A 15,769-nucleotide genomic window follows, 5' to 3' on the forward strand; every position below is an offset into this window, starting at 1 on the left:
CATGGCCTTCAGAGAAACAATACGCTAATAGAAATAAATTAGTGGGGGCTGAAATATAATTTAAACGTATGGGTCCTGAACTAGTAATGTTTACTCGTGGGAATAGTCCTACGGAAAACACAGTTATTGTTTACATTTGTGGAGATCATTTACAGTAATAAAGTTTAATGGGATCTGTTCCCTATGTCTCTACCGACAAGGCATAGAAGTACCTAACAAAAGAAATAATAAAAGAAACAGTCTTCTTTTAACACATTGTGTTTTCTTGTTCACCCGTATCAGTGTTAATCTGAACCTTCCCTTTTCCTAGAAGGTCCATGGTAATCTTCATGATCTAATTTCTTCTCATATGCGATCATAGATACAGGTAATGGATGAGATGAAGGACACTTGGACACTACTTTTGACACTCAGAATGGTCTCTTGTCTCCTACAGAGATTATTGTAATTTTTATGAAAACACTTAAGTGGAAAAATAACAAAAATGTTAGTGAAATGCAAGATAAACAGATGCCAGGGTACACCACTAATATTCCCAAGGAGGGGAAAAAACAAACAATATATGATGTTTTCACTTTTAGGGAAAGTATTATTTTAGAAAATATGAAGTATAACAATATATCAGCATTCTATGAGCAGAAAGAATGTGAACATGGTTTCTGTTCAAATCTTGAAGTAAAATGGCCATGAAAACAGGGATATGCATTGGTTTCCTTTCACAAAGAGCTTGGCCATCAAGTTTATTAATGCTGATGAAAATCAGGCAGTCTTCACATAGGCATATGAGAACACACTGGTGATTCTACATAAGTAAGGACAAAAGAATCCTAGATCAAACGAGTCAGAATGAAAAAAAAAAACAAAAAAAAACCTAAGTTAGAATTGCTCCCATTTAGAAGAAACCATTACAATAAGCTTGTGTATGCCAAGGTACTGAGATGGAGTGGTCAAGCCTTGATCAGCCCTCAAAATTGTTCACACGTTTTATTATTTCTATACCATCTGGTCAGGGGTAATTATAATGTCTGGAAATATGTCTGCTTACTAAATTGTGGCTAGCTAACAACATCTGAAAGGAAGTAACTCAGAAGAGTTCTTTATGTGCCAGGAGGCTCTATGTGTAAGTAATATAAAATTATTTTTCTGAATCAATACTTTATTACTAATGTGAACTGCAATGGTAAACTTAAAAATGTGCTTTTGAATGTTTCATTTATACAACTATGTATTTGTCTGATTCCTTGAGTGCAAGTCATGTAGTAGAGTTCTATTCACAAGTATTTCTTCTACCATTAAGTCATGAAAATTTAATAATAAAACTGTTATAGTATTTTAATACATATATTTTAGAATCTGACAATAAAATTGTGAACCTGGGGTCTTGAACATCAAAATGGAGTCCAGAATGCATTGCTTATGTCTAGAATGTGCACATTCTTATGGAAAAAAAAAAACACGACACTAATCCAGCAGAACAGTTGTCATCATGCCCATATTAACTCCCTTCTGCACACACTGCCCGTTTATGTCACGTGAGTTAATGCATTTTTCTTAACAGCATAATAGCACTTTCTTACAAGATTATTTAAAATTGATTGGTGCTTTCATTGTGCACTATTGCACTTTGGATCCCACTGATTTTTTTATTTTTTTATTTTTTATTTTTTTAGGAATGGTAAACTTATTGAAGAAAATGAAAAATACATATTGAGAGGGAGCAATACAGAGTTAACAATAAGAGATATAAAAAATATTGATGCAGGTCCTTATATCTGCAGTGCTAAAAACAAAGCAGGAAATGATAAAAGACAGACATTCCTTCAAGTTTTTGGTAAGTACTGTATATAATGTACCATCCTTCCTTTCGCAAGAGGGAATTGAAATTATATTTCCCAATTTTCAATGGAGCAGTATTCCTGCAGTGTGTCTACTGATGCAGGAAACCACTCTATAATTTTATAACTTTTTCCTTGCTATTGACCACTTTAACCTTTAATCCTGAATCCAATTTTGAAAAGGCTATCTTTACTATTGTACTATTCAGATACAATACAATGGTGTGTTAAATTGTTAATTCACTCTGGTTTGCCTTTAGAAGATGGCTGCTTGCAAGAAAACCAAAGAGAGAATAGAAAACTATTGAAAGGGGCAACGTGGTTATTTGTCCTTTCAATCACATTTTGTTGTTGTTTTTGAAGAATACCATGCAGAGGTGTTCCTGATTTTGTATCTGTTTTTGTCTTTTTAGTTTTGCTTTTTTTTTTTAAGTACATGATTGCATACTCACTAAAAATTCTCTGATATTAAGAAAAAAGAATTTCAAAATCAAAAAGTAATAGAAACATGGAAACTTAACTATCTTTCTATGCCCTACTACCCAATCTTGAAAAACCCGAAGTTTTCATGACTGTGTCCTTTACACAGAACACTTGACTGTTTTCTGAGCATTTGTGTAGTTTTGGCTTCATAAGAGTAGACATCTGTAAGAATATAGATCTCCCTCAGAATCATTCTGCAGGATCAGGGCCATAGCTTATTTATGAAACTGGTGCAAATTAAGCAATCTATTTTTTTTTTTTTTAAACTTACTTTTTCTTATGTATAGTATCAATGTATTGTTAGTGTACCTCTACACTATATAATTAACTACAGCTTTTAGTAGAGAGGAAGATCACTTATATTTGAACATCTAAAGCATGTACTGAAGACAATGGGAAATGAAATTTTGCATCCCTATTAAAACTAGTAGTTACCTATACAAAGCAGAACAGTTCCAACAGAAGAGGCTAACCTGATGTCTTTCACTTGAAGCTGATGGATTGATTGATGCTGTTTTCTGAATTTGAAGCTTGAGGCTGAAGCCATCTATAAACTCAACAGATTGACTGTCTCTGTGTGTCTTTCCCTGTCTTTCCTTGGGAAGCTCCTTATTGTTCCAGACTGTGCAGTTTCTAGTCCTCCATATACATACACATACATAGATGTGTTGCCTAAACATTGGGATACTTATTGTTCTGTGGTGATTGAGTGATCTTCTGAATTACTTTTCAAAAGAGTGAAAATAAAACAGTTTTAAATTTTATTCTTGCAAAATTAATTGATTAAATAGATATCATGAGTTTGTTCAGTCCTTTTGAATCTGTATTTCCTTTTTGCTTTCACAACATCCTGTGCTCCTAAAATCTTTAGGTAATTTCTTTCTTGCATGAAAAAAAGTAATTCTTTGGCTTAATCTGGATGGAGCCTGTTCGTTTCCTTGGCTCATTTTAAGTTTTTTTTTTAAAAGAAGGAAGTATAATTCTGCAAGTTCTTTACATCAAATGCAGTTTTACATCACTAGTTCATTTCTTTAATAAGATGAAAATTTCCAGGTTAGAAATTTCTCTCTATACCTATTTTTGCATTCTTTTTCCTCTCTGGCTTCCCGAGTTTTGAACTGTTGTTTCCACAAAACTGTCGGACTTGTCTCCCAAGTCTCTTTCCTGAGTCTTTATAGGTAATTTAGAGTATATCATTGAGTATGTATATTTAGAGCTACTTTTCCTGTGTGCTCTTCTATTGGATATATTTCAATTAGGTTATAATAATCTGTGTACTGTCAGTTTGACTTGGCTTTGTATCAGAAAATAAGCTTCTTACCTCATTTGTAGTCTTAAAAGCTCACTGGGATTTTAGTCTAATATTTCCTTTACAAAAATCACCTCTCTGAAAATGTGGAGCAGAGTTGCTGTATTTTCTCCTACTAATAACTCTCCTTCTTTTGTGTCTTTCACCCAGATTAAACTTGCCAACGTGTGTACAGCCAACCATTATTATACTTTTCTTCCCCTTTTATGCATTGAAAAAACTGCAGGCTGAAAATGGCAAGGCAGATGGCTAATTATTATAGCTCGGTAGCTCACAAACAGACAGTTTATGTTAAAATAACCTATTAAATTACATGTATTTTTTTTTCCACTCTATTAGCTTGTTTATCTCACCTACCTGCTATCTCTAATCTTAATGTACAATTCAAGCTTCTTGAGACTATTGTCTCCATGAGTACATCAGGGCTCTGGCAGTATTGAAGACTCTAATGCTAACTGTAAAGCAGTAATAATAACAGTAATGTTATGGAATTCACCATTTTAAATTTCTTGTTCTCTGCATTTTGGTATGGATGTGGTCAACATAGTGCCATCTAATATCTGCAGATGTTTATTTTCCATACATGACTTTGGTTTCTGTTTCTGTTTTGTTGTTCTTGTTGTTGTTTGTTTTGTTTTGTTTTTTGGTTGTTTTTTTTTTTTTAATTGCTTCAGGTATCAGTGTTTTAAAAGCTATTTTATTTTCATATCAAATTGTTATCCAGACTTTTTCTGGAGCCATAACACATATATAAAGTCCTACATACTTCCACCCTGCTCCCTTCAGTTTTTAACTGTGATTGATGCATTTTATTTGTTCTCCATAATAAATTTTAGAGGAGAGGGGAAATCCCTGACACTGAAGATTTCTTAATGATCATGCTTATAGTATCGTCTGACCACATACTATTTCTGTTTCCCAGATTTTCTTAAGTATAATCTGAAGCTTGTATAGCAGGAAGATTTATTCAGCTGTGTGCAATGTAAATTTAATTGATTATTGTGGAAAGAATATACTGTCATTCCTGTATGATTTGTCATCAGACAGATGAGAAGATAGAAAATGTAAACAACCTCTTCTGACTTTTCCCCTCTTATGCTTATTCCAAATAATTAAAATAAAAATATTTCGCTTTCTTATGCTCTGAGAAGCCCTGAACCTTTTAACCAGGCAGGCTAGAATCTATACTGAAAATGTGGTGTTAAGGTTGCCTACATTTTTCACTATTTTCAAGCTTTATGGCCACATGTTTTATTTTTCCAGTGCCTTGAACACATCTAGTTATTTTTCTTTCATCTTAACAAGCAGATAAATGTATGTTTTGCTTTGTTTTCTGTGGTAGCATTCAATACATGTGTAGGTGCACTTTGTTTAAATCTACTGATACATCCGCACAGGGAATACTATGTAATTGTTTATAAAACTATCTGTGCTTGCTCATCCCCACGCCAGCTGCAGTTTCAAAAAGTGCAAGTCATCAATTGAAGATTCAGTGTTAAACATTCATATGCCTTCTGTATTCCTTCTTCCCTTTCTTACCTGTGTGAAACAACTCTAATTCTTCAAATAAAAATGATGCTGTCTATAAAAGTGATTATGCCATATCTGTCAGAGGACAAGCCTTAAATCCCTTCAAGTGGAAATTAGTAGTACACATATAGTACACAAATAGTGCATTTATCATGTGCTAAATCAAGTCCTAATGCATGAGCAAGGTTGGTTTTTTTTGTTTTTTTTTTTTTTGTTTTCTTTAAGACAGGACTCAAAAGGACTCAAATTTCAAGAATCAATTGTTTATATATTTCTTTGTTGGGCTCTAGCTTATGTACAAAATTCAAATTGTACCAGCAATTTTCAGGAGGACAGAGTTGCAGTTTTGCTACCTGATTCAGCTGTGGATGTGCCGGAAAACAGCATATCAGACAATGATTTCACCGTATAATAAATCCATGTTTGCACTGATAGCATTTATTTTCAAGGGATATAATCAGGACAGTCTCAAGCTTTCTATTTGTTCTGCTGAATCTCTTGTTAATGATATGTTTAGAACTTTGTGAATTCATTAAATTATATATATTTTCCAGAAATAAGTTGTAAACAGCAAATAACAGATATAGAGTCTCAGATTGCTATCCATGTTCTTAAGCTTTGTAGGGGAGGCTGTAAAGTGCACAGCAGTGAGCATAAACTGTCAGTTTATAAGGTATTCTCCCCATGTTTGAAATCAATTCAGAAGAGACCAAGGAGGAAATTTTAAACTAAATTATTGAGGAAGTGGCAGAGATCTGAAGACCAGACTTCTCTGCTCAGAGAACAAACTTTCCAACCAGCAAATATTATTTCTTTCTTTGGCAGCATCACTCTTGCTAATATTTCAAAAGTAACATCTGTAGTGATGAGCACTGTGATGAGAATAATAGAATAGTTGAGCTTGGAAGAGATCTCTGGAGGTCATCTGCTCCAAGTCCCCAGCTACACACAGAGGCACCTACACCAAGTTGCCCAGGACTATGTCCAAAGGCAGTACTGCTGGCTTCCGAGTAAAATCATTTTAATGAAGCTCAAGCATAACTCCTTTCTCAAACGTAATTCCTTTCTGAAGTGCTCAAACCTGCTTTCATTTCGGTCAGATCATTTGGTTAAGAATTTTTTAAGTACATTATTATCAGATTGGATAATAGGAAAAAATTCTTCACTGAGATGGTGGTTAGGTACTGGGACAGACTCTTCATGGCAGTGTTGTTGTCATCACCAAGCCTGTCAGAGTTCGAGGACATTTAGACTATGCTCTCAGCGATATTGTTTGATTTGTAGGTAGTACGATGTGTAGCCAGGAGTACAACTTGATTGTCCTTGTGCATCCCTTCCAACTCAGCATATGTTGTGATTCCATGATTATAACACAAATGCTTCAATTGAAGCATAATTTTGACCAAAGAAAGTAGCAAAGGCCGGGAGGTCTTCTGGACTGACAGTCCAAGACCCTTTATTTTCATCTGTTTCTTTTTTGCTAGAATACTGAAAGTAAATACCATTTCAGTTTGAAAATGATCATGTCAGTTTAAAAAGAACAGTTTAAGAACTGAAAAAAATAAATCCATTTCAGTATTTCTGTCAGTCATAGTATTTGCTTTCTTGAATAAATGTTTTTTTTATTTCTATGCAAAAGTATTTTAATATTTTCTAATGCCCAAAATGTAATTTAAAAGCTGTCAAACTATTAGTCAATAGCTTGTGACCTATTAAAATTGAGCAATTAAATAATATCTTTTCCTGTTTTCAGCGCTTCTTCCTAGTAATAACTGTCAGCTAGATGCATTTGATGATTAATCAGTGCTTGTTCCTTTAAATGTCAGCCTTCATGTCTAAAATGTCAAGTTAAAACTTTGCCTTCTAATAATCTATTTGAAGAAGACTTTAAAGAAATTTAGAATATAAATCAGAGAGATAAAAATATAAATACTTTAAATTATATACTTTGGAAGAAGATGCATCATCCTGAGAAAATGAAATTGTCATGTGTATGTGGGGCAACAATTGTTCTGATGAAGATAATGCCAAATTTTGCAAATTTCTTTCGTAAAATACTATGTGTGATGCTTTTATTTGGATGATGTATCTGCCATACATTTTTCCTTGTTTTCAAGAATGATAATATATCAAAAGAAAGAAAGAATTGTTTATACTATAGCCAGGAGGCATGGCTATAGAAATAGAGTATCTGAGCTTAGTATCATAGAATGTTTCATTGACATTGGAATGATCCTAGAAGTGAGAGCTAATACTATAATTATGATGATGTTGTCTATTATCTCAAATTCTTCTTTACTTATTTCTTCAAAGTAGCATCCTTAGTTATACCACTGAGAGCAGTTACAGCTTTTCTCAACTGAATTGCTATCCTACCTTAATGCTTTGCTTACTGCCTTGTTATGTACTAAATAAAGATGGATCCAACTGATATTTATAGAGACCCTGCTCTCGCAGGATATTTTCTTCTCGTGCAGGGAGTCTCTCACGTTAGATTTATCTTAATGAAGGATATTAGAGCACTACTTTGCTAGGGAAAATATTACTTGTTTTTCATCTCTATACAGTTAACATAAAGTAGATTTTTTGTAATAGCCAAGGATGAACAGACTATATACAAGCAACTGAATGGCTATGGAGATAAGGAGTGAGAAGTGAGATCAAGAATGATGTGGTAGAAATGAAAGAAGATGATCTATCTGGATATAGCAAATTTGAACCTGGTTTTATCATTTTTCTTGGTGATACAAAATGCAGTATCTGTGAGACACTAATAATAAATTTCAATAGTGGTAAAAAAAAAAAAAAAAAGAAAAATGATACCAGATATAAGGAAAAAAAAAAATCTATACTGTGAGGACAATTTTTAAGATAATCCTCAACAAATCTGTGATCAATCTGATCTGGATGTCCTCATGGAATAGGACTGCAGCATCAGGCTGGTGAGAAAGATCGTGTAGTCTATTCTTGGAATTTTTTTTAAGATAATCCTCAACAAATCTGTGATCAGTCGGATCTGAGCAGAGTTTGCTGAATCGGTTTTGAGCAAGGAGTTGGAAAAGATGACATCCTAGTTTCCCTTCTAACTGGAATGACTCTCTTTCCCCTTCTGATCTATGAACGTAACATGATTACTTTTCTGCATAGTATGTACTTCTAAAAATCCATTAGAAGATACATTCACTCACTGTTTATTTTGTGCTTCATGTAGGCTATAATCTAGCAGCATTTCATCAAAAACAAAATAATTGCATGGAAAATATTCTATTAAATTTACTCATAGAAACCTAGCTCACTGCTTTTGAACGTAAACATATTGAATCATATTTCTATTGCAGGGTTACATATTAGGTTTTCCAATGAGATGTGTGTCTCATTCAATTTGCAAATATTTGGAGAAGCTTGTTAATGGTTAAATATGACTGAATATATAGTGCCAACACATTTTTTTTTATGAAGATACTTGAATGCAATGGAAGAGAGTAATATTCTATGCATAGTTCTGCAGCTGAGTTCTTTTATGATATTGTACAGACAAGTCCTCTAAGAAGTGTTCCTATTTAAATGGAAGTAGCATTGCAATGTAAATAGCCTGTCAAGACACTATATAGCTTGAGAGCTGTACCAGTATCTGCACCAGTATCTGTAAACTGGAATGATCTGAAGAATATGAACAGTTTCTGGACTTTTAAAAAATGTATTTTTTCACCAATTTACAGAGTAGCTAAAGATATATATAAATACATATACATAAAGAATATTGTGTCAGGACTTTTCAATTCTTAATAGTGTTAATAGTACAGTATGTTTGCTATCAGGAGATACTGTTAAACTCAGTTTGTGTAAGGCAGTTAGGTATTTCTAAAGACTCAGCGTAAACAGTATTGTCTTTATTTCAGCAGGGATAGAGTTAATTTCCTTCACAGAGGCTCATACGTTGCTGTATTTTGGATTTGTGATGAGAATAGTGTTGATAATGTACTGATGTTTTAATTGTTGCTGAGAAGGGCTTTGAAAGATCCAAGTACTTCTTTGTATCTTACATTGCCCTACCAGTAAAGAGCCCTACCTACTCGTGTTCAGAATTGCCATGGAGACATTGAGTCTTTGTTTCATTCCTGAAATGTCCTGTTCCCTAAGAGACAAGAAGCCAGGAGAAAAGCACAGTGACAGGGCCGCCAGAGCAAGGGCCTTGTTGATAAGGGCTTATCCCATTGAACTGAAGCAAGGGAGTAGGCAGCCCAGGGTCTTGCAGCCATTCTTAGTCGAGAGTTCAGGTTGTCAAACACAGAGAAATAGTTGTTCTGCAACTTGAAATCAGAAAAGCTGATTGCTCTTATAGATGGTCATGTTAAACCTGTAGGTAAACTGAAGTAAATGAATATAAATGCACTTTTTTAAATTAAAAAAAAAAAAAAAAAAATTACATTCTTTATGCAAGGTGAATAATATAATTTGTATTTTAACAGTACAGCCTCAAATAATACAACTTAAAAATGAAACCACATTTGAGAATGGGAAAGCCACCCTCATCTGTGAAGCAGAAGGAGAACCTATTCCAGAGATTACTTGGAAAAGGGCCGTTGATGGAATAACTTTCTCTGAAGGTGACAAGGTAAATCAGCCTTTACAATATCTAAATGTACATTGTTTTGCTACTCTTCATAAGCAGAAAGTGAACTTACAGAAATTGAAATTAATTTTAAGTGAAATTGGAAGGAACTAATATTTCCTAAGGTAATAAAAAAGATGTTTAAATTCCAAATTTTAAATTAACGTTTAAATTATAAAAACATAAAACCAAATACACACACACACACACACACACACACACACACAAAAAAAAAAAAAAAAAAAAAAAAACCAGTAAAATTTTAGAAAGGTAATACTTAGATTTTCTTGACCATATTTGGAATTGGTCCAGTATTTCTCAAACTGCTGTGGAGCTTACTGAAGTCTGAAGAAAATAAATAAATAAATAAATAAATAAATCTTTTCCAGATAGTTTAGAAATCTCTTCTTTTCACCTCACTTTTTAATTTTTTTTTTACTTTTCTCTTCTCTTACATTTTTCCTGCCAAAGAGCAAGGTTGTCTTTTACTACAAATTGAGCCCATTTTTCCTATTATGTTTCCATTTTCATGCTTTATTACAAAAATAAGTTGAGTAGAAAAAGATTGTAATGAAGAAAGTCAGTTGCTGTGGGAACAAAAGTTGTGAGGAGATTAAATGGTAAGCAAAATGGAAAGGTGTAATGTTATTCCTAATGAAGTAGATCTGTTTCTCAGGAGTGTTTTAAAAATAATTTTCTTTGAATATTTGAACAAAAGTTTGCTTCTTAGATAAAATACAGATCTTGTCTTCACTACTTGAATTGTGAGATAGCATCTGTATGGATTGCTAATTCTGAATTTAGGCAAAATAATTAAACAGTCTGCTTGTAGATGTTTGCAAATTAATAGCTGTCACTTAAAAAAAAAAAAAAAAAGTGATCAGATCAATCAGGGAATTAGATACAAAGTAAGTTTGCTGAGTTTATAGGAAGTTATTGTGCAAGGATTGTTCCGAAAGTAATGCCTCCTATTTTATTCTGTTGGTCCATAATGTCAGAGGTGAATGTTGATAGTGTGGCAGTAGAGGTTGAACCTTCCCACCAATATTCCATTACATTTTAATGGACAGCAGAGCAGCAGTCTGACAGTGAAATACTGTCTGACATGGAATTGTGTATGGAGCAAAGATATGGAATTGAATTCCTTCAGCTGGAAAACATTGCACTCAGCAACATGTGTTGATGCTTGCTGAATGTTCATGGAGACCAAACAGTGGATGTGAACGCAGTGAGACAGTGGGTGGTGCGGTTCAACAGTGGCGACAGCATTGTGAAAGACAAGCCACATTTTAGACAGCCATGCACAACTGTCATACTGTGAAGAGCATCTTGATCAGTTCACCCACATATATCAGGGGATTACAACTACGGAAAACTATGTATGGAGTTGAATATTGGCTTCAGTGCGTGGGAAACAATGGTGGCAGTGTTGGATTATTGCAAAGTTTGCATCAGGTAGGTCCCATGAATGCTCACAAAGGAATAGCAGAAAAACTATTCAAGTTTGAACCAATGGGAAGCTGAAGATGGTGATTTCCTGGATTGCATCATTACGAACGATGACACATGGTGTCACCACTACAAGCCAGAGTCAAAATGACAGTCCGTGCTGTGGCAACATATGAATTACTCATTGAAGAAAATGTTTGAGATGCAGCCCTCAGTAGGTGAACTGATACACACAATCTTTTGAGATAGGAAAGGGGCAATCGTTCTATATTTTCTAGATTTCAAATGAACTATCAACTCTGATTGCTACATTGTGACACTGTGACAAGCTAACGGCATAAACTTCCACAGTCAGGCCAAAGAAGAATACAACCTTTCTCTTCCAACACTGTAACGCCAGGCCCAATACCATGGAAGACCACGGAGCACGTTGTCATCCTTGTGTGCACTGTCCTATCACACCCACTGTATAGTCCAGATTTGGCACCATCTGACTTCCATCTGTTTGGGCTGATGAAAGTTTGACTGTGTGGGCAACATTTTCCTAGCAACAGCACTATCATAGCTCCTGTGAAATAGTGGGGCGCCTCCACCACTGCAGATTTTTTTGAATGCTGCATACAGGTTGTTGTCCGCTACTAGTGGAAATAAATAGCTAGTGGTGACTGTGTAGATAAGTAGTGTTTTGTGGCTAAGAATTTGTTCTATCAAACAGTATTACTGTGCTCATTGTTGTATTTTCCATAGAAATAGATAGGAGGCATTACTTTTAAAGCGACCTACATGTATTAAGGAATTACTTAGATTTATTGTCCTAATGGAGAATGTTTTTTCTTGTCAGTTCTCCTACTCCACCTCTTCTGGCATTGTGGCAGTTTATATGAGGTTGTGCCTACCATTTTCTTGTTCTGTGATTTCCATTAAAGAAAAACATCTTTTTTTTCTTTTTTCTTTTTTCTTCTTTTTCCAAGTAGTTTTTCATTATTCAAAACAGTCTCTCTCCTCCTTAACTATTTCAAGTTGAAGATAATCTTTCTAATGCATCAAGTCTGCACTTGGTTCAAATGTTAAAAATGTGTTTTTTTCACTTATGTTTGGAATACTCCTAAAATAGTTACATCAGAAAATGAAAGAAAATTGCAGAAACAAGCTAAACACATTGATGCCATTGAAATCTGTTATTTGTCCAGTACTCATATAGTATGGTATTACATTCTTAATTCAAACTACAAGTGATTAAGCTCTTTAGACTTGTCAGTATTATATAGGTATCGTTTTTTGTGTGTGAAAGATAAAAAGACCAAAAGTAGTTAGATGGTTTCATTTTGTTCTTGCCAGTGAAGGAACTTTTAATGTATTGCTCATGGCAGGCTTTTGCCGAATGTTGAATAACTGTTCTGAAATACTTTATGTTTTAAGCTATAAAAAATGCTTCTTAATTTTCCAAGCGGTTTTGCATTACTCTAAGAAGGAAAGACTTGCTTAACTAGACCTTTCCTACCAAATATTGTGAATAGGTTAATAGGAAAACAAACTGATGATGAATAAATTGTTGAGTATTTCTTGAGTAATACAGCAGTGTCCTGCAACAAGAAAGAGAAGCAAAAGGTGAGTTGAAAAAAATAGAGGTTTTTATAGGCAATCATAAACTCAAGTTATTTATTATATGTGTTATAACATGAAATAGTGTCCAGTCACCAGACTTATTTGCATAAATATAAAAAAAAAAATGTTTTCTACATTCAGTGAATTCATCTTTTGAATTTTTTAGTAGTGAAAAAAAATTGGTGCAGACTGTAGTTCATGAATACTTTTGTTGAACCAAGTATTGAGGGGATGGTAGTGGGTTTTTTTTTTTTTTTTCTAGAAGAAGAAGTAGAAGAGGTAAGATTTGCTGTCACGAGAACAATTACCATGATAGTGAATAAAAATCATAAAGTGTTAATATTTTCAATTATTGTTTTATTATTTTTAGAATATAGCTGCTCAGTCTTACTCTTGTTCTGCTAAAATGCAGGTAGAGCTTGTGTGGTTAGTTATAGGATGGCTGTCTGAAATGTTTAACAGTTCCATACCTTTGGAATGTTGCCTGAAGGATTTCTTTGCCAGAAAAAAAAATCAGTGGCATTTTAATTTCTCAAAACCAAAATTAATTTGATCAAAGAACATATGGAAAGCTTATTATGTAACGTGCAAATTATGTTAATAACTCTTTCTTTCCTTTCTCTTCCTCCCTAAACATAGTGGATTGAACAAAATACTGCAAAATTTGAGGCATCCTTTGGTTTATGGGATTCTGATTTAACAAAGAGTAAATATCAGTGAGAGATATCTTTGTCTTTGTGATTTGTGACCATTATTTTTTCCTGTATGAAAGCTTTTTTTTTTTTTTTTTTTTTTTTTATTACTGGCTAATATGATTGCCTTCTCTTATAGGTATATTAAAGCAACATTACCAAAATTCCAAGTTTTTCCCAATTGGAAAGAAACAGTGGTTTCCTTGAAACTAGCAGATTTTGTGAGATTGCTCAGATGCAGGCTGTTATATCTCATTCAAAATATTTTCTGTCATCTTAGAATCATAGAATCACCAAGGTTGGAAAAGACCTAAAAGATCACCCAGTCCAACCGTTCACCTATTCCCAACAGCTCCCACTAAACCATGTCCCTCAACACAACATCCAGTCTTTCCTTGAACACCCCCAGGCTCGGTGACTCCACCACCTCCCTGGGCATCCATTCCAGTGCCTGACCACCCTTTCTGAAAAGTAATACTTCCTAATGTCCAGCCTGAATCTCCCCTACCGTAGCTTGAAACCATTCTCTCTGGTCCTATTGCTAATGACACGAGAGAAGAGGCCAACCCCCAGCTCACTACAACCTCCCTTCAGGAAGTTATAGAGGGCAATGAGGTCTCCCCTGAGCCTCCTCTTCTCCAGGCTTCTTCAAACCATAATAGAGTTTTTCTTCAGACATGACATTTCATAGGGTTATTGCTGGCTGCTTTGAACTTGCGGTCCTAAACCTCAAATGTAATGGTTTAGGCTGGTTACCACAATTTTTATAATGATATCTGGATGTCATGATTTGTAGCAAATTAGGCATGTTTGATTTTTATTTCCCTTACTGCTACTGCCCTTTATACTTCTCAAAACTGTGCAAAAGACATTCAGCGCTTTCTACAGCTTTTTGTCATTCACTTTGCAGACTTTGACACCTTTGTGTTGTCTAGTTACAAGTTTAAATGCATTTATGTAGGTGACACACATAATATATAAAGGAATGGGAGATGGCCAATAAATGTTTCAGACTCGTGCTGTTGATTCTTAGTAAATCCTAGAACACTCTTGAGTTCCAAAGAGCTTGGAAAGAAAAATGAGTGTGGCAGTAGCTAAAAGGATAACTGAAGTCTACATGACTAATTCCTCAGCAGAATACTAGGAAAACTGAAGTAGATGCAATACATATTTTTTCAGTAATGTAATCATTGATAGTTGCCATGAATTCACTGCAAATAGATCTTGTCTAACTGACTCTGCATAAATTAAAAATAAATTAAAAATCTAAATTGTTTTACTGCCAAAATTAACTGAGTCAGTGTGCTAAATTTTTTGAGGAAATAGAGTTAGTGACAAAGCCAGTAGGTTGGAAGCCCAGCTAAAAATACGTGTGCATATTTCTTTCCTCTGTACCGTTTTAAGGCACGAAGGATGGATTGTTCTTCCTTCATGCTTGCCATCTTGTAAGTTTCATATAGAAAATCTTTAGGACACACGCTTGACAGTAGCAATCACTTAAGACTACATATTTAAATTCTTGATATAGGGAAAAAAATATTAACAAGATACCAAATTTGATGGATACACTATTATAGTAACTGGTATATAGTTTTCTATATGAAAGGAAGAAGGAAAGAAAGAAATTGATCCTGGGAAATGCAAATTTCTAAGAGTGAGATTTTGAATACAGGTTACGTACAGGAACAGATTTAAGCAACTTGGGTATTCCTGTGCTCAATCATTACACACTATGAAAGGAGTTCAAAAATCCAGAATTCTTCAGTGAGGAGAGAATCACTGGTCTTACAGAAGTTCTTCAGAAGCCACGTGCACTGAATAGAGATGACTGTTAAGTAAATCATAGAATCATTAAGGTTGGAAAAGACCTCTAAAATTATCTAGTCCAACCATCAGCCCATCCCCACCATGCACAGTAGCTGTGTCCCTCAGTGCCAAATCTACATGCTTCTTGAACACCTCCAGGGATTCCTTCAGAGACTCCACCACTTCCTTGGGCAGCCTGTGCCTCGCTACTCTTTCTGAGAAGAATCTTTTCTTAATATCCAACCTGTGTCTCCCCTGACACAACTTAAGGCCATTAACTATCCATCACTAACATTCTGTCACTGTTACCTGGGAAAAGAGGCTGATCCCCACCTTGCTGCAACCCCCTTTCGTAGTTCTACAAGAGCAAACAGGTCTCCCCTGAACCTCCTCTTCTCCAGACTAAGCAATTCCAGAAGTGTATGGTCTGCTCCTTCTTCTCTTGACA

The 15,769-nt window shown here is 34.6% G+C and overlaps 1 protein-coding gene across 2 annotated transcripts in view; it reads left to right on the forward strand.

Annotated features, from left to right (window-relative positions):
• NCAM2 (neural cell adhesion molecule 2) overlaps nt 1-15,769 on the forward strand; it is a 242,641-nt gene that overhangs the window by 135,246 nt on the left and 91,626 nt on the right. For both annotated transcript variants that reach the window (XM_052666931.1, XM_052666932.1), the window contains exons 7-8: nt 1,671-1,831; nt 9,627-9,772. In XM_052666931.1, the coding sequence (XP_052522891.1) occupies nt 1,671-1,831; nt 9,627-9,772 (307 nt within the window). The remainder of the gene's footprint in view (nt 1-1,670; nt 1,832-9,626; nt 9,773-15,769) is intronic.

The sequence above is a fragment of the Tympanuchus pallidicinctus genome, unplaced genomic scaffold, assembly GCF_026119805.1.
Source record: "Tympanuchus pallidicinctus isolate F22 unplaced genomic scaffold, pur_lepc_1.0 scaffold10, whole genome shotgun sequence".
NCBI classification, from domain to species: domain Eukaryota; kingdom Metazoa; phylum Chordata; class Aves; order Galliformes; family Phasianidae; genus Tympanuchus; species Tympanuchus pallidicinctus.